The sequence below is a fragment of the Melanotaenia boesemani genome, chromosome 3, assembly GCF_017639745.1.
Source record: "Melanotaenia boesemani isolate fMelBoe1 chromosome 3, fMelBoe1.pri, whole genome shotgun sequence".
Classification (NCBI taxonomy): Eukaryota; Metazoa; Chordata; class Actinopteri; order Atheriniformes; family Melanotaeniidae; genus Melanotaenia; species Melanotaenia boesemani.
Window position 1 is genome coordinate 20,253,974 of NC_055684.1, and position 18,944 is coordinate 20,272,917.

Genomic DNA, 18,944 nt, shown 5'->3' on the forward strand with positions numbered 1-18,944 from the left:
AAGAGATTTCAGCGTAAAAGAACTGATGCAGATCTGGACTTAAATAAAAACTTTTGAAATGCAGCAGAGAACAGGTGAGTCTTCAACCTTGATTTTGTTTCAGCTGATCTGAGGCTTTCTGGGAGTTTGTTCCAGACATGTGGAGCATAGAAGCTGAATGCAGTATAAATTTATATTAAAGCTTAAAATATTATACAACCACTGTATTTTTCTCAGCTAGACCCCTGGAGAGATGTAACTTCAATACATCAGCATGTCAACATTCAACCTCAATATCTTGTTAAATTGCGATGTCCATAAATAATTAAAAATGTCAAAGAAAAGGAGGGTGAAAGGCTCAAATCTGCAGACTTTCAAACAAGATATCAGACCTCTATGAGACTCTCCATGGCCTCTTCTCAAGATTCCTTCCTTTTTATCTGCTGCACTTTAACCTAAAGATACATGGAAAAAGTTCAAACCTTATAATTAAATCTGAAATATAGATGATCCAAGTAAAAAATAAACAAAAAAAATTACAAGGCGAAAGCTTTCACATTGTAATATCTATGGATCATGATCCTTGTCGTGTCAGTTGTAAGCATCCTTTCAGACAGTCATGATGAATAATTAGTCTCCAAAAAATTTAGGATGCTGTAAATTGAATTGTTTCTTCTTGAGGAAAATAAACCCAGCAGGACTTGAAGGACCAAAACAGGTATGAAGCTGCTTGTATAGAGGCATCTAAATTAAAAACTCCCTTGTGCCTTTAACTGTTTACTTCTCCACACTCTGAGGCCTTTGTTTTACTGAGGTAACTCACAGCTTCCTGCTTTGTCACCTTTTTACTTTCCAGCTGTGCTTCAGTGTTTTTCAGCTTGTTTAGATATTTTATTCCATTTTAACCGTTTATTATATCAGTTCTTGCATTTTTTAAATATTTCTCAAGTAGTTTAAAGCTCCCCACGATGCCTTGTTCTTGGAACGTTATTTATAAGCTGAAAGCCTTGATCTGTTGCTTTTAACATTTAATTCTGAGTGTTTTCTGTCAGCAGTTTTGGTGATTTCATTCCACAAGACAGTTTAACACTCACACAGACAGTGAATCTTTATAGCTTTCTCCCTCCCTTCCCAGCCGTCATGCTACATCTTCCTCCTCCTCCTCCTCCCTTCCTGCATCCTCTCCTTCTGTGTCACTCTCCCTTCCTATGTCCTGACTCCTCCCTCAGTTCAGCCTGGGGTCCGCACAGCCTCCCTCTGCTTCTCCTCATCAAACAAATGCCTCTTCAACTCAAACTTTTCTTAGCTTTACCGTAAAGCCACAGGCATCAGAAGCTTCTCACCTTGGGACAGGTAAGAGTCAAATTAAATGGTCATCTTAAAATTGGACAGAATTTATGCTGCTGTGAAGATCCGTCCCTGCTGAGAATGCCTTTAAATGTTTAAGAACGTATTTTTTTGACATGTCAAGAATTATTATAACTGAGGATTTGTTCAAAAAAGACAGCTAAAGCAAGGAGAAACGTTACAATACTAGTACCAGTGACCAAGCTCAGTTTTAAAGAAGAAAAGTTTCCTGTCACTGTCTTCGAAAGGAATGACTGCTTTCTCTATTTGAGAAAAGTATTAGATAGAAAATAATTACACCAGGAGAAGCTTTGCAAACCTCACCATGTACACTGCACTTTGATTTTCAAAAGGGACGTTTTTTTACTGCCAAGATATTACACTTATTCAGAAACCAACCCTTTCAATGGGTTACAGCCTGTTGACAAGTCTGAGGTCGGGGCTGTTAACATCATTACAAACTAAAATGAAGGGAATTTCCTGTTTATCCACAAGGAACCAGTCGGTAATTGCCTTTCTCTGTGTCTGTCAAACTTTTCATGATGCCACTGTCACTTAAACATTCTGAAAAGGAGAACCAATATAGTGCCCATACAGAGTCTGACCTCATTTTATCTAGGTTGGTTTGGTGATCTCAGAGCTGTGCTGGCTGCTATTTTGCATGTTACAGTATTTTGTAAAACAGCTCTTTAGATATCCATGCAGACAGCACAAATAAGGAAGGAAAGAGCAATATACCAGAGCAAACTGCTGCATTTCCTTTTATAGGTATTGTTGTATCGAGCTAAGTACTGCAGACGGCCTGTGTCTGCTGAGTAACACTGATCTGAACATTATATATACAGAGGGTCAGAAATGTACACCAGCAGCTCTCCTTTGTGTTTACAGAATGCCTTTTGGAGGAGGAAACAAGTGTGGCTGCTGCCAGAAAACTGTCTACTTTGCTGAGGAAGTGCAATGTGAGGGGAAGAGCTGGCATAAATCCTGTTTTCTGTGCAGTAAGTACTGAATTTCACAGGTAATCTGTTTTTTTATTTCCACAAACTCCTTTCAGTCATCAGAAGTGCCAGGAAGGAATGTAGGGAATTTGGCATCAGCATGGGGAAGTGAGCATCTGCAGGTTTTTACTCAGACGTCTCAGACCTTATTTGGATCAAGTGAAAACAATGGCTTCCCTCCTTATATGGAAAATGAAGATACAGAGACTCCCCATCCAGTGCAGATGAACATTTTTCTGAATGTGCCAAGCACAGTGTGGTTCCAGCTGTTTTTCTTCCTTTCTCTCACAAAGTTTGTGGGACATTAATTAATTTGATCAGTTGTAAATGCCTAAGAACCAATTCAAGTAGTAATATTTTTCTGCATCTTTGTTTATCCTGATTGTAAGTGGTCTGTAAGAAGAACTTGGACAGCACAACAGTGGCCGTTCATGTGGACGAGATCTACTGTAAATCATGTTACGGTAAGAAGTATGGGCCAAAAGGCTACGGCTTTGGAGGTGGAGCGGGAACGCTGAGTATGGACACAGGAGAGGGACTTGGGATCAAACCTGAAGTGTGAGCAGGATGTCACTACTGTCACTCTAACCACTGAGTACATTATATAAAATGACAAATAATGATAAATGCCCTTGCGATTCATTTATCTATTTATTTATTTATTGGGGGGGGACAGACAAGCTCCTCATTGCCCAACAAACAACCCAAACGCCTCCAAGTTTGCTCAGAAAGCAGCCGGCTCAGAAGTGTGTCCTCGATGTGAGAAAACCGTGTACGCAGCAGAGAAGGTTATTGGAGGAGGGAACGTAAGACAAAACATTCTAAATTCATCTCAATTTAAAACAATTTCTGTCAAAAATTAAAGTAGAGGATGACTTTTTAGCAGTGTAATGGAACAACTACTTTTCTCCATCATCAGTCGTGGCATAAGAGCTGCTTTCGTTGTGCAAAGTGTGGAAAAGGTCTGGAGTCTACGACCGTTGCCGACAGGGATGGAGAGATCTTCTGTAAAGGTCTGTGCACATCAGCATCAGCAAAATATATTTTATTGAGAAAAATGGTCATCTGTGGTTAAAAGATGTGTGCTGCATGTAAAAGGTGGACAGATCGGTGGTGTAATGTGGATGCAGGTAGTGACCAAACCAAGCTGCATGCTGGGGGAGAGAGACAGAGGACTGAGTGCCAGGACTTTTATAACCACTGGATACATCAACCCATGAAACTGTTTTAAATGACTTTAGACAGAAGCTCATTAGGTCAGCAGCCTCTGACATTTGGCATTTTCTACATTTTTATTCATATTTGAACAAGATGTCTGTATTTGTCCTTTATGTTGACTACTCTGATAAACCTTGACTGATCAGTCAACCAGACAAATGCATATTTATCATTTACTGCAAATGTTTACAGTACTTTTCCAATAATTAGTAACATGACTGTCTTCAGTTTGACAACCAGAACAATGGCTTCTTAATTATTCATATTCATTAACACATTTGTCTCACTTCTTAAAGTCAGTGTGCAAAAATATGACAAAAAATATATTTTAAACTATGTTTTATAAGCATCCAATAGTTTAGCTTATTTTTATCAGCACTGTGTGTCCTACTGTGAAGAAAGGCTATATTACTGCCATAAAAGCAAAGTAAGAGAAGAATACTGCTCAAAGAGTAATGAAGAATAGGACAGCGGAGGAATCAGAGACTGCAACTGTTGCTGTGTGAGAAGTTCAAAGATAAATAATTTTTTGCAAGACCAGGCTGCAACACGTGAATCAACACAGTAAAAACAAGAGTAAAAACTTTGACTTATATTGCTTGGAAAATAACTGTAGAAGAATAAAAAAAAAAAATCTTTAAAAAAAATTAAGTAAACCTTTATCACACTTATCAGTAAATGGCTTTATGTTTCCAACCAATGACCAAAAGTCACAATTATGAATGTTTGACTCTATACCAAGAACCCCAAGTGACCCTAGAACAAACCAATCAGAAATGTGGTTATATATATCAAGGATCAGCCCTTGGAAATTACCCCCCCCCCCCCCCACACACACACACACACAAAAAAAAAACATCCGAAGAGAAGCCCAAAAAAATAAAAACAAAATTATGATAATTTCCAGTCTGCCAACTACAAGAATGTAGTGGTGGGGTTTGTTCTACTATCTCAATAACAAGAATGAAGACTGGTGTGGTTTAATGTCAGATGGAAATTTAAAAATTAAAGAAACAGAGACCAAAGATCTCCAAAAGCTGCTCTTTTCCTGCTCAACAGGTAATCCAACCCACTGATAAGGATGCCGTTTGTCACCAGGAAGTGCGTGGACGGAATTTTAAATTGTTGTTTTCTCAAACTTGATGTCTAGATGTCAGGATTTTTCCACATTCTTTTTTCAAACAATAATTTTAAGAGTGACTCTTGTCAAAAAACCAATTCTTTTACTTCTTTCATTTCTTTATTTAAATTTTTTGCATTATATCATTATTCTCTTTTTTCCATTCATTGCAATTTCATTCACAGGATGCTATGCCAAGAACTTTGGTCCAAAGGGATTTGGCTTTGGTCAGGGTGCAGGAGCTTTGGCTCATTCCCAGTGAAGCCCGAGGCATCAGACCACGTGGGATGGATATGCGGTGCTCTCTGATGTCCCAGCTTCCAGTCTGTTTCAGTCAATATCTGCCCTTTCCCTCCTGCTACAGGCAATGATGCAAACATGCAGCTTTTTGTACACGCTCACCAAGCAAATTATGTTGCATTAGATGTAGCCATATTTACATTTAAAACCTTTAAATTTAACTGTTTAGATGAACACATTCTGTATTAAGTGAGGTGCCCTGAAAACTTAAACACTACTGTTGAAGTGTTTGGTATTCAGTTTTTTTTTTAGTTGGATTAATAAATAAAAGTGGTTTAAGTGAGCAAGAACAAACTAAGACACAAGTGAATCAAGCTTCAGTTGTGGCAAAAAGTAGATATCCTCACTTACACATAAAATGTGTTCATGTTGCCTGATAATTTGCTTGTTTTTGCACTGACAAAATAAAGCAAAAAAAGAAAAGCACACTATGTTTTCTTTGTTGTAATGCAGCTTGACTTTTACGCAACTGTTGTTTTCTTTCTGTCATTTTGCTCTGATAAGATGTGTCTTTGTGTTTGAGTGATCTTCAATGTGCTGCCTATTCATTTGAATCCTCAAAATGAGCAAATGCCAGCTGTTGTGGTGAACAACAGAGTCGTAGTGTTCAGCCCCATCTCAGGCTGTGCCGAGGAGATGGTAAACTGGCCAGCGTGCCAGGCAGCTGTGGTGGTTGAAGTGGGTGTTGTGGTAGGGGGTCAGCTGTTTGTTCTGGCACAAATTACAGTATGAGTCACATGGACTACAAATTTACACTAGAGTTCATGAAAACATTAAAGTATTACAGTCAAGAACCTTTTTCTGATTCAGAGCTTTCATGTGGTTAGTCAAGTAAGAATAACAACATTTTACTGATGAATGTATGCAAAATGTCTAGCTATACAGCCACGTACAAAAAAAGAAAAAAGAAAAAGAAAAAAAGTTAACACAGTGTTTACGTATAAGAAAAATCATCCAAACCTTGTCAGATCCTAAAATTTGGTTATATAACCTGACATGAATAACATGACATTTTAACCTGTGTCATTATTTATTTATTTAGCAAAAACAAAGGCAAAATATAAAAACTAGGTAAAATTATCATGGAAAACAACTGTTGCTGCTCATGAAGATAGGAAGCATAAAGCCATTTCCAAACCATTCTGGATCCATCTATCCATTGTCAATCTTCTCAGGAGTATACATCCCAAAAAGGTCAGAGCATGCAATGCTAAGAAAAATAAATAAATAAAATGGAAGGAAGCTACATCTCAGACTCTACAGGTCTCAGCTAGCATGTTAGCTGCTAAAAGCCACACAAGGAAAAAAAAATCTTAATAAGATGGTTTACTGAAAGGCTTGCTAGAAGAAAACATCTGTCTAAAATTGATATGACTGCACAGTTAAGTTTTTTTATTTTTAAAGGAGCTTTTGACAAAAACCAAGACTTCTGAATCAATGTCCTTTGGACAGAAGACAAAAGTGGAGATGATTGGTTATAATGAACAGTTTGTTCCTTAACCAAAACACAAGCACAGAACAAACACTGAATACAAACTGGCAAGCACAGTGTGGGGATGATGATTGGGCCACAGGACCAGATTCAGCAATGAACTCTTCTGCATGTCAGATTAGAGTCAAATATGAGGCCATCAAGCAACCAGACAATGATCCACAACAGAGTGACCCAGGGAAATAAATAAATTTCAAGGTGTGGCAACAGTCTAGCCATAAATGTGATTAATGCTCTGTCATATAATGTCATGTAATGTCATACATATTACTCATTACCTTAAGTTACTGTGAGGCCTTTGTTCACACAACTGCTCTGCATTTTGGGATTTTGCTTGTAATAGATGTATAATCACACCAACATTTCATGCTCACATTTATTTTATATTATTTTGTAATGTGCAAAACCTTAGAACTGAATGAAGCTGTACTTTCCTTCTTACAATAATACAAGTATAAAAAAACATAACTTGATGTAGATGGTAGATCAAGTGTAAGAGTCTAAGTATATGATGAGGCCACACTTGAAAAGTAACTTAGCTAGCATCCCAAAAACTACTGTCACAGTTCTGTCTGTTTGAAATCAATGACTCATTAATTAAAAATCAGAAGCTGTAAATAATCTGTTACTATCACATTATCATTGTAAGTTAATATAATTTCATGACTTTAAGGGGAGATTCTAAAACTAGAAACGAAACAATACTGTTGGTCATAAACAATAATAAAACACCTCGTATTCTTCTGTTAGACTTAACTATTAACTACTATCTTAAGTATTGCAGAATAATAATCCCTCGACATCTGTATGTCCAAGTCAATACACTTTCACAGTCTCATACACACACACACCCACACACACACACACCCCTCTGCTAATCCTGATGCCATATGGTGGGATTATAATCAGCTTTTTGAGTCACAATCCCAGTGTCATAAATCATTTAGTGAACCAAGCAGCGGGTCCTGACTTAGTCCTGAATGGTGGCGACTCATTCATGATGTATGCGAGAAGAATGCAATGACTCCCTCGTGCCTTAAGCACAAAAAAACTGTAATAAAAGGGATAGTTTGGTGGCCAGCAGGTCATGATGCTTCACTTCTCAGTCACTGTAGACTCATGACAATTATGAAGGAGGGCTCACTGCTGCTCACTGTGCCCTGCAGGACATCACAAGGTCCTGGTAACTAAAACTCTGTGAGAAGAACTACTCATGGTACCAAGAGGTGGCGCTTGTGGTTCAACAGAAACAGGCCTGTAGTGTCAGTCAACCTGTAGGTTACCTTGAGATCAAAACAGCTCAAGAAGCATTAACAAGTTTGTGTCACCCGATGTGCTAACTGAGAACTAGATCTCTACCACAAACACAACCCAGACAATAGTGATTTATTGGATTAATATAAAAAGACTTGCTGTCCTTGCATGGGTAAACTGAGGTCTTAGGTGTGAGCTCACAGACACATGAAACTATTATATTTTTCTTTGTACACACAAACTCCTAAAACAATGTGCACACCTTCTACATGTGTACAAGCTGTAACCTAAAAATCAAAGACTGACAGCATTACATGTTGCTGTAATTTGTCTATGTTTAGGCCTCAGTCATATGCAAACTGAAAACAAAATTCCTCCTTTAAAACCAGGGCTTAGAATCGTCTGCAGCTAATAATCTAAACAGACCAAGAGGGGCCCTTCAGCCTTAAGAGAGGACAGATCTGCTGAAGCCACAAGATAAAATAAAAAAATATCTGAAACTTAAACAGAAACAACAAACTGATGCTGCCATACATTGTTTAATTTAGGTGAAAGAAAACTCTGATCTGTGATGAAAGAGAAGAAACATTTTCTGGAATGTCAACATAAGACAATCCACACAGTCCCCATTACACTGAGGACCACCCCCTCTTATGGTGTGTGCATGTGTGCTGTCTATTTAAGTCTCCTTGTGATAGAGAGGAGGGATAAAAGAGAGCAGGAGATAAATATTCTAGTGCATTCTTCTTTCTTTCTTTGTCTCTGCATCCACAGCATTGGTACAGCAAGGTAAGCACAACATCTATTACTACTACACAGGAAACATTTTTTTTATTCTCCCAGCATTCAGCATTTAAGGTGGTATGAGAAGAAGTTTTATTTTGGATGTGATCATTTTAACTCCATTTTAAATTCATCATCAAGAAAGATTATTAAAAGTAGAACACTATAAAAACCAAGGAAGTTATCAGCTGTCATTTGGGCCTGGAAATAAACTTTATTACTCATAAATTCAGCTTCTTTTTGTTTTTCTTCCTTTTGGATAATTATGAAAGCCTGTTAGCAAATAGAAAAAACTGTCTTGCGAAGTTCCCTTAATCAACCTGATGCTTTAAATGTGTTTTATTTAGTCTGTCCACCAATCCAAACTGCAGACATTTACTTAATCATATGGGGGAAAGTGCAAATAGTCGCATCTTAGTGACTGAAAGTAATGTTTTATCCCCAAAACTAAATCTGTCTTTTAACTTATTATAATAGCAACAAGACAAAAACACACATTAAACTAAATGATCAAATGACTGATAATACCAAATTAACTGCAACTATCTCAACAAGCATTGAGTGGGTAATACTGGGAAAATATTCTATTTGTATTATTATACTGCGGCATGGATTTTTTTTTTTGTTTGTTTTTTTTTTTTTGTTTGTTTGTTTGTTTTTGGGAGGACTGGTCCAATATGTTGTATAGCAACAAAAGCCTTATTTTCATTAAAAGATCAACAGAATTAACAATAATGGATTAGATTTCTATAGCGCTTTTCAGAGCACCAAAGCCTTTTACACTGAATACATTATTCATTCACTCTACATTCATAGTTGGTGATAGTAAGCGACATGCATAGTCACAGCTGCCCTGTGGCAGATAGATGGAAAACAGGCAGCAAATCTGCGCCAACGATCTCGCCATCCACCATAGAACATTCATACACCAGCAGTGCCGACACTGGAGGCAAAGAGGTGAAGTGTCTTCTAGGAGGTTTCATAATAATGTAGTGTTTAAAGTGAGTTTTGTGTCACATAAACTCCAGTATGTAGAGTAAGTGTGCCATCGTTTTGGTTTTATTTTTTAAGAAGTCAGCCGAAAACCAATAGACAAACTGCTGTTCTAAAAAAATCATGGGCCTGGTAGATATTTGTGTTTTTTAAGGAAACCACTTTCAGTTAAGTTAATCTAAATAAGGCCTGTCACTTGTTTGTCCTCCACTTGTCCAGTTTCTTTAGATTTGTTTTAAGAACACACAATACCACGCTGAGATACTGATTCTGGTCAGTGTTTCAGGCTTAAACAAAAAAACATTTATTTGAAAATGGCCTGCTAAAAATAGTGGACTGAAAATTAATATAAAAATGTTGCCAGAAGAAGAATTTTCTGAAATCATGGAGTGCTGTGACTCAAACCCACTTTAAAAGATTATAAGAAAGCCTGAATCTTCTAAGCAAAATATAAAGAAATGATGGATGGCTTAAAAAAAAACTTGCACAGCACTATATCCTGTAATATTATAAAGCTGACTGAGGTGAAATGAATGCATGGAGATCATAGTTAAGACCCTCTGGGGCTCCAAACTCAAGTGGTCCCCACTACAAAGCACTTGAGAGGAGTAAGGTTTTATTTTTATCTTGCAGGGGGAATTAACATAGCCAAGATGCCTGAGAAAGCGTAAGTGTATTGTGTTTCTGTTATTGTTTCCATTTCCAGATGAGAGTATCAGTTACCTACAGCAGATGGGATTTATCAGTAGAAATAGTCCTGCCATCAATATTTGAATGTTAATTTTTCCTTTTGTCTCTTTTTTATATTTAGGCCAGAGGTAAGATTCAATTAGCCCTCAATCATGACTTAATATACATAACAGACAGCAAGATCATGCTACACTAATAAAAAAATAGCACATTTTGATCTTAATGTTGCATTGTTTTGCAGAGGAAATCAAAAATATCAGCATCCCGAAAGCTCATGCTAAAGGTGAGTTCAAACTTGCTATGAAAGCATCTTCAGTCAGTTCATCAAATACTAACATTTCCCCTGTTTCTGGTGTTTTTAAGAGCTTGATGATTGCCAGGGCTACAGAGGAGCTGGAGGAGGAGTTGTTAGAAAAAGAGGTGGAGAAAGCAAAGTACCTGGAAGAAAAGGCTCCTCCTTTACAAAGCAGTAGCATGTCATTAGAAGAGCTAAGGGTATGTGATCATTTTACCAATGTTTACTTGCCACACAATCTGAAAATGTGTTTATTTCACTCAAAAGCTGATGCAAGCTTGTCCCCACATGTAGAGACTATGTGAAGAGCTGAATGCCACAATAGATACGGTGGATGAGGAGCGGTATGATATCGAAGCCAAGGTTTTGCACAATACCAGAGAGGTAATAACATAACATATATTCAGATATGTTCAAAGCTGCTATAGTACACATATTTAATCCCCTGAGTACTTTACATTCAGCCCTGATAAAATGCAACAACAGGAATTTGTTTCAAACAACTCACCTCATCTTCCTTTTTTATTCTCCACCACAGATCAAAGACCTGAATATCAAGGTGTTAGACTTGCGAGGGAAGTTCAAGAAACCCAACTTGAGAAGGGTTCGGGTCTCTGCTGATGCCATCCTGAGCTCCCTTCTGGGCTCCAAACACAAAGTGTCTTTGGATCTGCGAGCAAACCTCAAATCTGTGAAGAAGGAGGACACGGAAAAGGTGAGTTTGGGAGAAAATGGAGCAAAATACGCAGAAAGCTAAACAAACGATTGCGGCATACCAAGTTTCTAAATTTTGTCTCCAGATAAGGTTCTCATTGAGGCCGTTTCAAAAAGCATGAGAAAGATTAATCGTTTGACTTTTTGTGGGAGAAAAGTATCAAGAATGTGTAGGGTTTCTGCACAAAATGTAAAAATAAACGTATGTTACTGGCTGCAACTAGAATTGCTCTTAACTTCCTACCCAGGAGTAGTCATCTATATTTCTTATGCAGGAGAAGACTGCAGAGGTGAGCAACTGGAGGAAGAATGTGGAGGCTATGGCAGGCATGGAGGGTCGCAAGAAGATGTTTGATGCAGCAAAAGCCCAAAACCAATAAACAAGTGTTCAAGACAAAACAACCAGTTTTCATTGCCTAACAAACACCATCACTTTCAATCCAAAAACAGTTACTCTTCACACCTCCCAGGGCCACACAGAGGATTTCTTCATATATTCAGTATACTTCAGGTTTTCCTTAAAATGTTCCAATAAATAAATCATGTTTAATGTCTCCTCACACTTTCTTTATGCGTTTTTATTTCCGTCATTGTTTGTGTGTTTGTGCAGTTTTTTAAACTTCTCAACTTTTTTAGAAGAAATCCAAACCAGGAAATGTGACCAGTTAAATGTACAGTAAAGTTTGTTTTTAATCTGAATAATAAGAAAATATATATTCATTTTATCATTTATATTTAATATCAACCGTGATTAATCTGTAGTCAGCTAACTGAGTTATTAGCAATTAAAACACATAGATGGACGACAGTGTTATGTAGTGATGTATGTAATGACAGTTCATGCCCAACAGGGGGCTATAGTCTTCTGCATGTGATTGAGTAGTGCAGCAGGAGCCGGGTGCAAGGCACAGGGCATGAGACCCGTAGGCCGTCAGGATGTTCTGATTGCAAGTTGGCAATAAAGTTGGTTCTAAAGACAAAAATAATAATGACAAGCAAAAAACATATATTACTGGTACTTCTGGTGTCATTATGTTATGGAAATTCAATGCAATTATTCCATGAAAAAGATTGAAAAATTGAAAAATGAATAAATAAATGCAGACCACAGATCTAGGTCCTAGTTAAAGGTCAGCTTTCACTAAATATTACATATTGACATTATATTGTCACCTTGGGGGGGGCAAGTCAGATTCTACGTGTGGCCCAAACCAACTTTTATTTAGTTTGATGTCAGACATGCAGACCAAATTAGCTGGTTTTATAAATGATCATTTTTGATTGAAAATATAACAATGTTGCATCTTCTGCTTAAAACAATTGTTATAACAGCAAAAAAAAAGACAAAAAGAAAAGAAAAAAATAACCGATATAGCAAACCCCAAACAGCATAACCATCAAAGAAAATGTTAAGATTCTTCTTTGTCTGCTGTTTTGAAAATTGACTTTTCTGTTTCCAGTTTATATTTATATTTCGAAATTGAAGTCTTAGATAAAAAGTAATCTGCAACAAAACATTAAGAGGTCTGAAATAAATGATTAACCTTATTGGCCATCATCATCGTTTCAAGCTACAACATATAAGTGCAGACTCTTGATAATATAGTTCTTTGGATTTCTGTGAACAGTTAAAGCACAAACAAAAAAAATAAAATCTCTTTCTTCCATGATGATTTTATTTGAGCTGATGGGCATAACAGAAAGCATTTAGAGTTGATAAATTATAGTGAAAATTAAATTGAATTTTATTAAAAACTCTGTAAGTCTGGGGTAAAAACTGAAATTTAGGTGGAACTAATGTTTACAATGTTTCTGCCAGCAAAAGAAGCAACAGACTGAAACAGATGTTGGCAATGGCAACAAGAAAAAGAGCTCAGCCATATGACCACCACATGTGGCCCACAAATAAAATTGCCATATTCTATGTCCAGGCAGGCTTCCCTTTTTAGCCACCACTTCTGGCCCAGAAAAGTCTTGCCTTAATCCACACCCAGACCAACAACTAACATCTGGACCACATGTGACCCATGAGACCCAGGCTGGTAACTGACAGCTGATCCTCTTCTGGCCTACACAACACTGGCAAGTGCCAAAAGTAGCCCAAACATGTCTGCTGCCTGAGGATATTTTACCATACCAAGCATCTGTCATGTCCCAGCAAGTAAAAATCCACATCAATAGTTTCTTCCACCTTCACTGACAAATAAAACTGCAATGAAAAAGATTTTTTGCTAAATGACAGGAAATTAAGTAAATGAGGAAGAGGATGTCTTGCAAGGTGATGCCACTGCTAGAAACAAACCACAACAGTGTAACATGCGGCTTAAAAAAGCTGCAACATTCACCATCAAACTTGGGTTGCTTAAACTTTAATATTTTATGAAACTTCATCCCAGTTTTCCTCACACATTCATGGTAATGTAGTCTAGAGCTTATCCTCAGTTTAGACTAATTGCTAAAATGATGCAGAAACAGATTTTTAATGTTGTAATCTCATTACATTCTGGATGGTCCTAAATATTTGTCAGATGTTATTGCAGCTTCTTTCCAAGTTGGAAGTCTGATGTGGTATCACCCCTCAGTACAACCTGTTTGTCTGTCCCTGCATGTTTTCATTTCTACCACAAGATGGCAATGTCAGCTCAAAGTTAGTGTCCTCTGGTGTTTCAGACATTTTTCAGCTAGCTGGTTTTAGCCTGGCAACTAATGATTAAAAAGGTGGATCTAAAAGTTGTTTTTATAAAACTAGATCATATAAAGTTTGTTCAAAATCTTGTGGTTATGATGGAAACTCGGTTAAACAAGTAATCAGTGAAGAGTAGTGTCCGTCTGGTTAAGTTCATTTAGCCAAAGGGCTTTCTGTTGGTTGTTGCTAACTTAGGTGCCAAACCAGACGGGCATAGTTTAAAACAAAACAGTCTGGAGAAGGAAGTTCATGTAATTAGAGCAAGGTGGCATAAACCGAGATCAACTGGTTTCCTCACTCTGCCTGACAACTCCTGTTGCACTCATTTCAATAGATGTTAGCAGACTAACTTAAACTTTATCCATTCAAACCCCAAAATAATAGGAAATGGACAAAAACTAGCTATAATTCATAAAACTATGACAATTCATGTTTGTAGGGCAAAATGTCCGTTCCCCTGTCATATCTTAATAACAAAGTGACAAAGTGTTAAATGATAAATGTACTTGATTCATTTAGGGCTTTTCTAGTTTTCTAGTTTCTCTTTTAAGGTAAAATAATCCGACAAACAATGCTCAAAATTTCTGTCAATCCTTTAATAATCTGAACACACATAAAATTATTTTGTCTATTCTCGTTTTTCACTGTGCAAAACCAGAACAAATCAAACTTACATAAAAAAATGACTAAATGTGTATTCTTTTTGGTGCTAATTATACACACAGAAACAAAGCATGGCAAAATACTGCAGGTACACAATGTTGCATCACTGAGCCTGGAAAGAAGTTGCAACTGCATGAAATTATCTAGAGACAGAACACACTGCATGGACTGTAATACTGAATATGCAAGAATATCACAACATTGTCCATAATTGCATACCAAATAAATGAAATAAACAGCAAAAAATACTTTGATTATATACATAGTGTTGTATTTATAGTATACGCATTTGATTTTTTGTCAAAATAAATGTATTATGCAATGTTCTGTTTTGAAATATGTATGAAAACTATTATTAAAAAAAAGTGGGTAGTACAGTAGTAGCGGTTTAAAAGTTCCCCTGTTTCCATGATGGGTCCTTGACTGGTTCTTGACTGGTCCTTGACTGGTCCTTGACTGATCCTTGGCCGATCCTTCACAGGTCTGTGGGGGTAATGTAATCCCCCGCAATGACGTCGTCAGCGAGGCTCTGCCCCTAAGCAGCCCAAGTAAAAAAACAGCTGCAATCCCTCTTTTGTCCACGGGGAGGAGCAGTGATTTGATCTTGCTGCTCTCTAAACAGTTTATAATGAGCTGTGTCGCTCATTTGTTGCATTTTTGCCAACATTTAAAAAATGATTTGATTTGAAAATGGCGTCAAATAAATGTATCAAAAAAGCCGACATGTGTAGCTAATGGTGTTATGAGGCAAAGCACAACCTCCTCAAGTCGGCTAAGTGGTGAATGTCACTAGCAGCGAGCTTTCTAAACATCCCGAGGAGCGCTGCCAGCGGTCATTTGACTGCAACGTAAGTTATTCACAGTGGGGGTTGATACAGCTGCTGCATAACTGAATATTGACAAAATCATAACGTAATATCGGCAGGTAAAAATAACATAATACTGATAATGTGTAAAGCAGGGATCACAAAAGTCCGGACCCAGCCCAACCTATATTCTGAATTAGGCCTCAAAGTGCTATTATCCTAAGTAGATAAGTAAATAAATGGTTTATACTGTGAAATGAAGTGTCCCTGGATTTTATTCATAGCGATCTAGTGATAAAACGTGATAAAACGTCATACAACTGTGTCTCAGCGGTGGGACAGCTGCCTGCCCGCTGTCTGAAGCAGGCACATGCGCAAAGGCTGGTAGGAATGACAGGAACCAGCAGCCTATCATCACACAGGGTTTGTGATCTTACAGCCAATCAGAAGCAGAGTAGGGCGGCCATTTATTACAACTCCATAGCCGTGATATACGACAGTTTGGCTGAGAAAGAGTCTCCCTGAGCGGCTCTGTGGAAGTTTAGACGTGCTAAACTGCTCGTAAATATTGATGTGTTTACTTTTCCAAACAAGTAAGCAGGTAAAACTATAGACAACAACTATCTAATAAAAGTCCTAAAATACCAGGTTCAGCCGTTTAGTTTTTAATACACTATAAGCATGGTAGCGTGACTGGCGGTCATCAAAAGACCGCTGGCGACGCTTCCAGTGTTTAACACTGGAAAACCCAGAGATTTCTTATCCCTCTACCATGCCCAGAGTACAACCAAAAGGCTGCCCGGTTTGAAATTAACAATTCAATGGCCAACAATTAGCACCTTTACATTTGTAAACACAGCCATTACCTGCCGTTAGCTGTTCAAGCATACTCCTTGGGGGGAGGAGTGTGCTTGAAAAGAGCCTTGTGGACTGTGCTGTATAGTTTCACTCACCACAAACGGTATATGTGCTTTTGACCATTTCTCACATTTTCATGTACCCTTTATTGAGCATTGGTCATGTGAGTTTTCATCGTCATCACACTATTGTACGCCCAGCTTGCTTTCAAGTGAGAGATTATCACGTTTCTGTTTCCACAAAGGCAAGAAGGAAAGCATAATCAAGTATTTCAAATGAGAGATAATTACATTCCTTTTGACCTGGGAACAGAAAAGCAAAATCAATTTAATGTTCCTCACTTCCTAATATGGTGCAACAAGGTTCACAGTCCTCAATGTTTTTAGTAAAAAAAAAAAAAATTAAAAAACACCTTACTAACAGGGTGGAATGGAACATAACAGAGTGGAACAGAATATAACAGGGTGGAAAATATTTGTTCCCAATTCCAAATAAAAACGCTTCAATGGCCAGATGATCAGCAATGAATAAAGATATTTCTACAGTGATCCAGATTTTTTGTTTGTTGTTTTTTTTGTTTTACATTTTAGATTTTGTAAGAGATGGGTGTGTTTTAACAACAGCAGTTTTATCCGTGACTTTAATCGATAATTATTATCATTATCCAGTGTATAAAAATGTTGGTGTAAAAACGCCAAAGATAGATAAGCATGATGCTGAACTTCGTGGTCTTAGCTCCTGGTTTGGTGTGTCTTGTTGTGTTTATTATCATTCTGAAAGGTATACCAAGTTGTGGGCTGCATATATGCAGCCCACAACTTGAACAAAGGCTAAATTCCTCAACATTCGCACTTGCTCCATAAAATTACCATCTCCAAGGCTCCTCCACCACCACTTTGACTATGGATTGATAAGTAAATGAGCCGCAGTTTTGTAATTGTTGCATTGTCAAAACAGTTCTGTTAGTGTTGTCACACAAAATTCAGTAGACTAGTTGGTTCCTATGCAGTGAATTTACATGTTATTACAAAAATACACAATAATAAAATAGGCAAGTGGCAAGATTAGAATAATGTTATAAGTTCTGCGCAAAGACTCCTTTTTCATTTTCCAAAACAAAACTGACATAAACAATCTTGAAAAAAATGTGCACGTAGGCTATGAGGAAAGAATGAATGCAATGAAGTAGGGACTGGTTGAATAAACACGGTTTAACTGGACGCCTAAGCGAGCGCGTTGCAGGATGGCTCCAGATTTTATTGTCAAATGGTTCCAGGTCAACCAAGTCCGAACTGCTTAGAGCAGAGTCCTGCACGGTTCCGTTTTGCTACGCATACCTGCTCTAACCCGTTAGAATGACTCCCGAACCCGACTCGTCACCAATGTATTTATTCCATTTAAATCCGAACCAGACTGATGTTTAACCCGCGACCCGAGCCATTAACGCATCATTGCCATGCTGCACCGCTTCTTTTCCATTATTATAGCCTATTGTTGTTTTATCATTGTGTTAATCTAAAACACATAGATAGCCTATGAATGTTTATTTTAAGCTTGCTCAACATTTTTAAAACAGCTTTATATTCCTCTGACTGAACCATTTCAGAGTGAAGACTAAACCAGACCAGTGTGTTTTATTTTGCCACTGAGATTTATAATAGGCTACTCGGAGATTGCTGTGCTTTAACAAAATGTAATCCACCTTTCCTGGCAGCAGCTGTGTTCTCCGTTCCTGGACTACAAATCCGGCGGCAGAAAACTCTGCTGCGCAAATACCAGCGTAAAATAAACTTTCATATATTTTCTCTGTGTTGTTGTAGTATATTCAGATGATAAAACAACAATATAATAAAAAAGAAGACTTGGAAGGAGGAACAGCGGTGCAGTAGGCTATGGCACACGTTAACGTTAAAAAGCACACTGCTTGTTGTAAATACTTGGTTTATGCTTTAAGAGGTAAATATTTTGGTTAACATGTTGAAGAAATATCGTTGTTTCTTTTTTCATCTCTTGCTATGCTATTGAATTTGGCAACATTAACATGGAAATTCACTGCATTAGGACCGACTAGCCTACTGAATTTCTGGTAGCATGACAACACAAACTGGACTCGTTTGACCACTCTTACCCAATGTGCAACAATCACAAAACTGGGCCACTTGTTCAGCTGCCTCATTGCGGCTCATTTACGTATCAATCCACAGTCAAAGTGGTGGTGGAGGAGCCTAAGAGATGGTAATTTTCTGGAGCAAGTGCGAATGTTGAAGAAGGCGCATGTTCAAGTTGGGGGCTGCATACAGTACCTTTTGGAATGGTAATCAGAGCGTGTCGGGGAATAGCCCACCTGGAGGGGTGACGTAATCGGGATTCCCGGCGAGCAGGAAGTCGCAGCACAGCGAGTGTTGGATGTCCCCCCGCGATTAGACACATTGAAGTGGAAGAAATTATCTCCGATCCTGCGTGGGGCTTTTATCTGTCGCCCTGTCTTCTTATGGAGGTGAAATAAATAATATGAGAATAAAATAACCCTTCCTAGCTACCTCAAACAGATTCTGTGTTGCTTGATCCAAATCTGATTTGTCTATGTTAATAATGCTAATATTAAAAGATTAATCAGTATGATAAATACATCCTATTGAGAATAGAGCTAGGGGCTGTGATCCAGTATTTGAAAGGTTTTATTAACCTACTAGCATTCATTTCTGAATAAAACAATTGGCAGCGCACAAGCATGTTACAATTTCACAT

At 37.7% G+C, this 18,944-nt stretch overlaps 2 protein-coding genes across 3 annotated transcripts; both read left to right on the top strand.

Annotated features, from left to right (window-relative positions):
* The first annotated feature begins 1,204 nt into the window (after positions 1-1,204).
* On the top strand, positions 1,205-6,816 carry csrp1b (cysteine and glycine-rich protein 1b). Its single transcript, XM_041981197.1, has 6 exons — positions 1,205-1,332; positions 2,215-2,324; positions 2,714-2,882; positions 3,001-3,130; positions 3,244-3,337; positions 4,848-6,816. The coding sequence occupies exons 2-6, from the start codon at positions 2,216-2,218 to the stop codon at positions 4,922-4,924; spliced, it is 579 nt and encodes a 192-aa protein (XP_041837131.1). The 5' UTR covers positions 1,205-1,332; position 2,215; the 3' UTR covers positions 4,925-6,816.
* Positions 6,817-8,013: 1,197 nt separating this feature from the next.
* Positions 8,014-11,710, top strand: LOC121637199 (troponin I, slow skeletal muscle-like). 2 transcript variants are annotated; one of them, XM_041981198.1, is made up of 8 exons: positions 8,014-8,497; positions 10,118-10,151; positions 10,296-10,302; positions 10,416-10,457; positions 10,538-10,669; positions 10,764-10,853; positions 11,008-11,184; positions 11,459-11,710. In XM_041981198.1, exons 2-8 carry the CDS (start codon positions 10,138-10,140, stop codon positions 11,561-11,563), a joined length of 567 nt encoding a protein of 188 aa, XP_041837132.1. In that variant the 5' UTR covers positions 8,014-8,497; positions 10,118-10,137; the 3' UTR covers positions 11,564-11,710. The 2 variants fall into 2 exon arrangements, with proteins under 2 accessions (XP_041837132.1, XP_041837133.1); XM_041981199.1 differs by lacking the exons at positions 8,014-8,497; positions 10,296-10,302 and having other exon boundaries at positions 10,130-10,151.
* Positions 11,711-18,944: the final 7,234 nt, after the last annotated feature.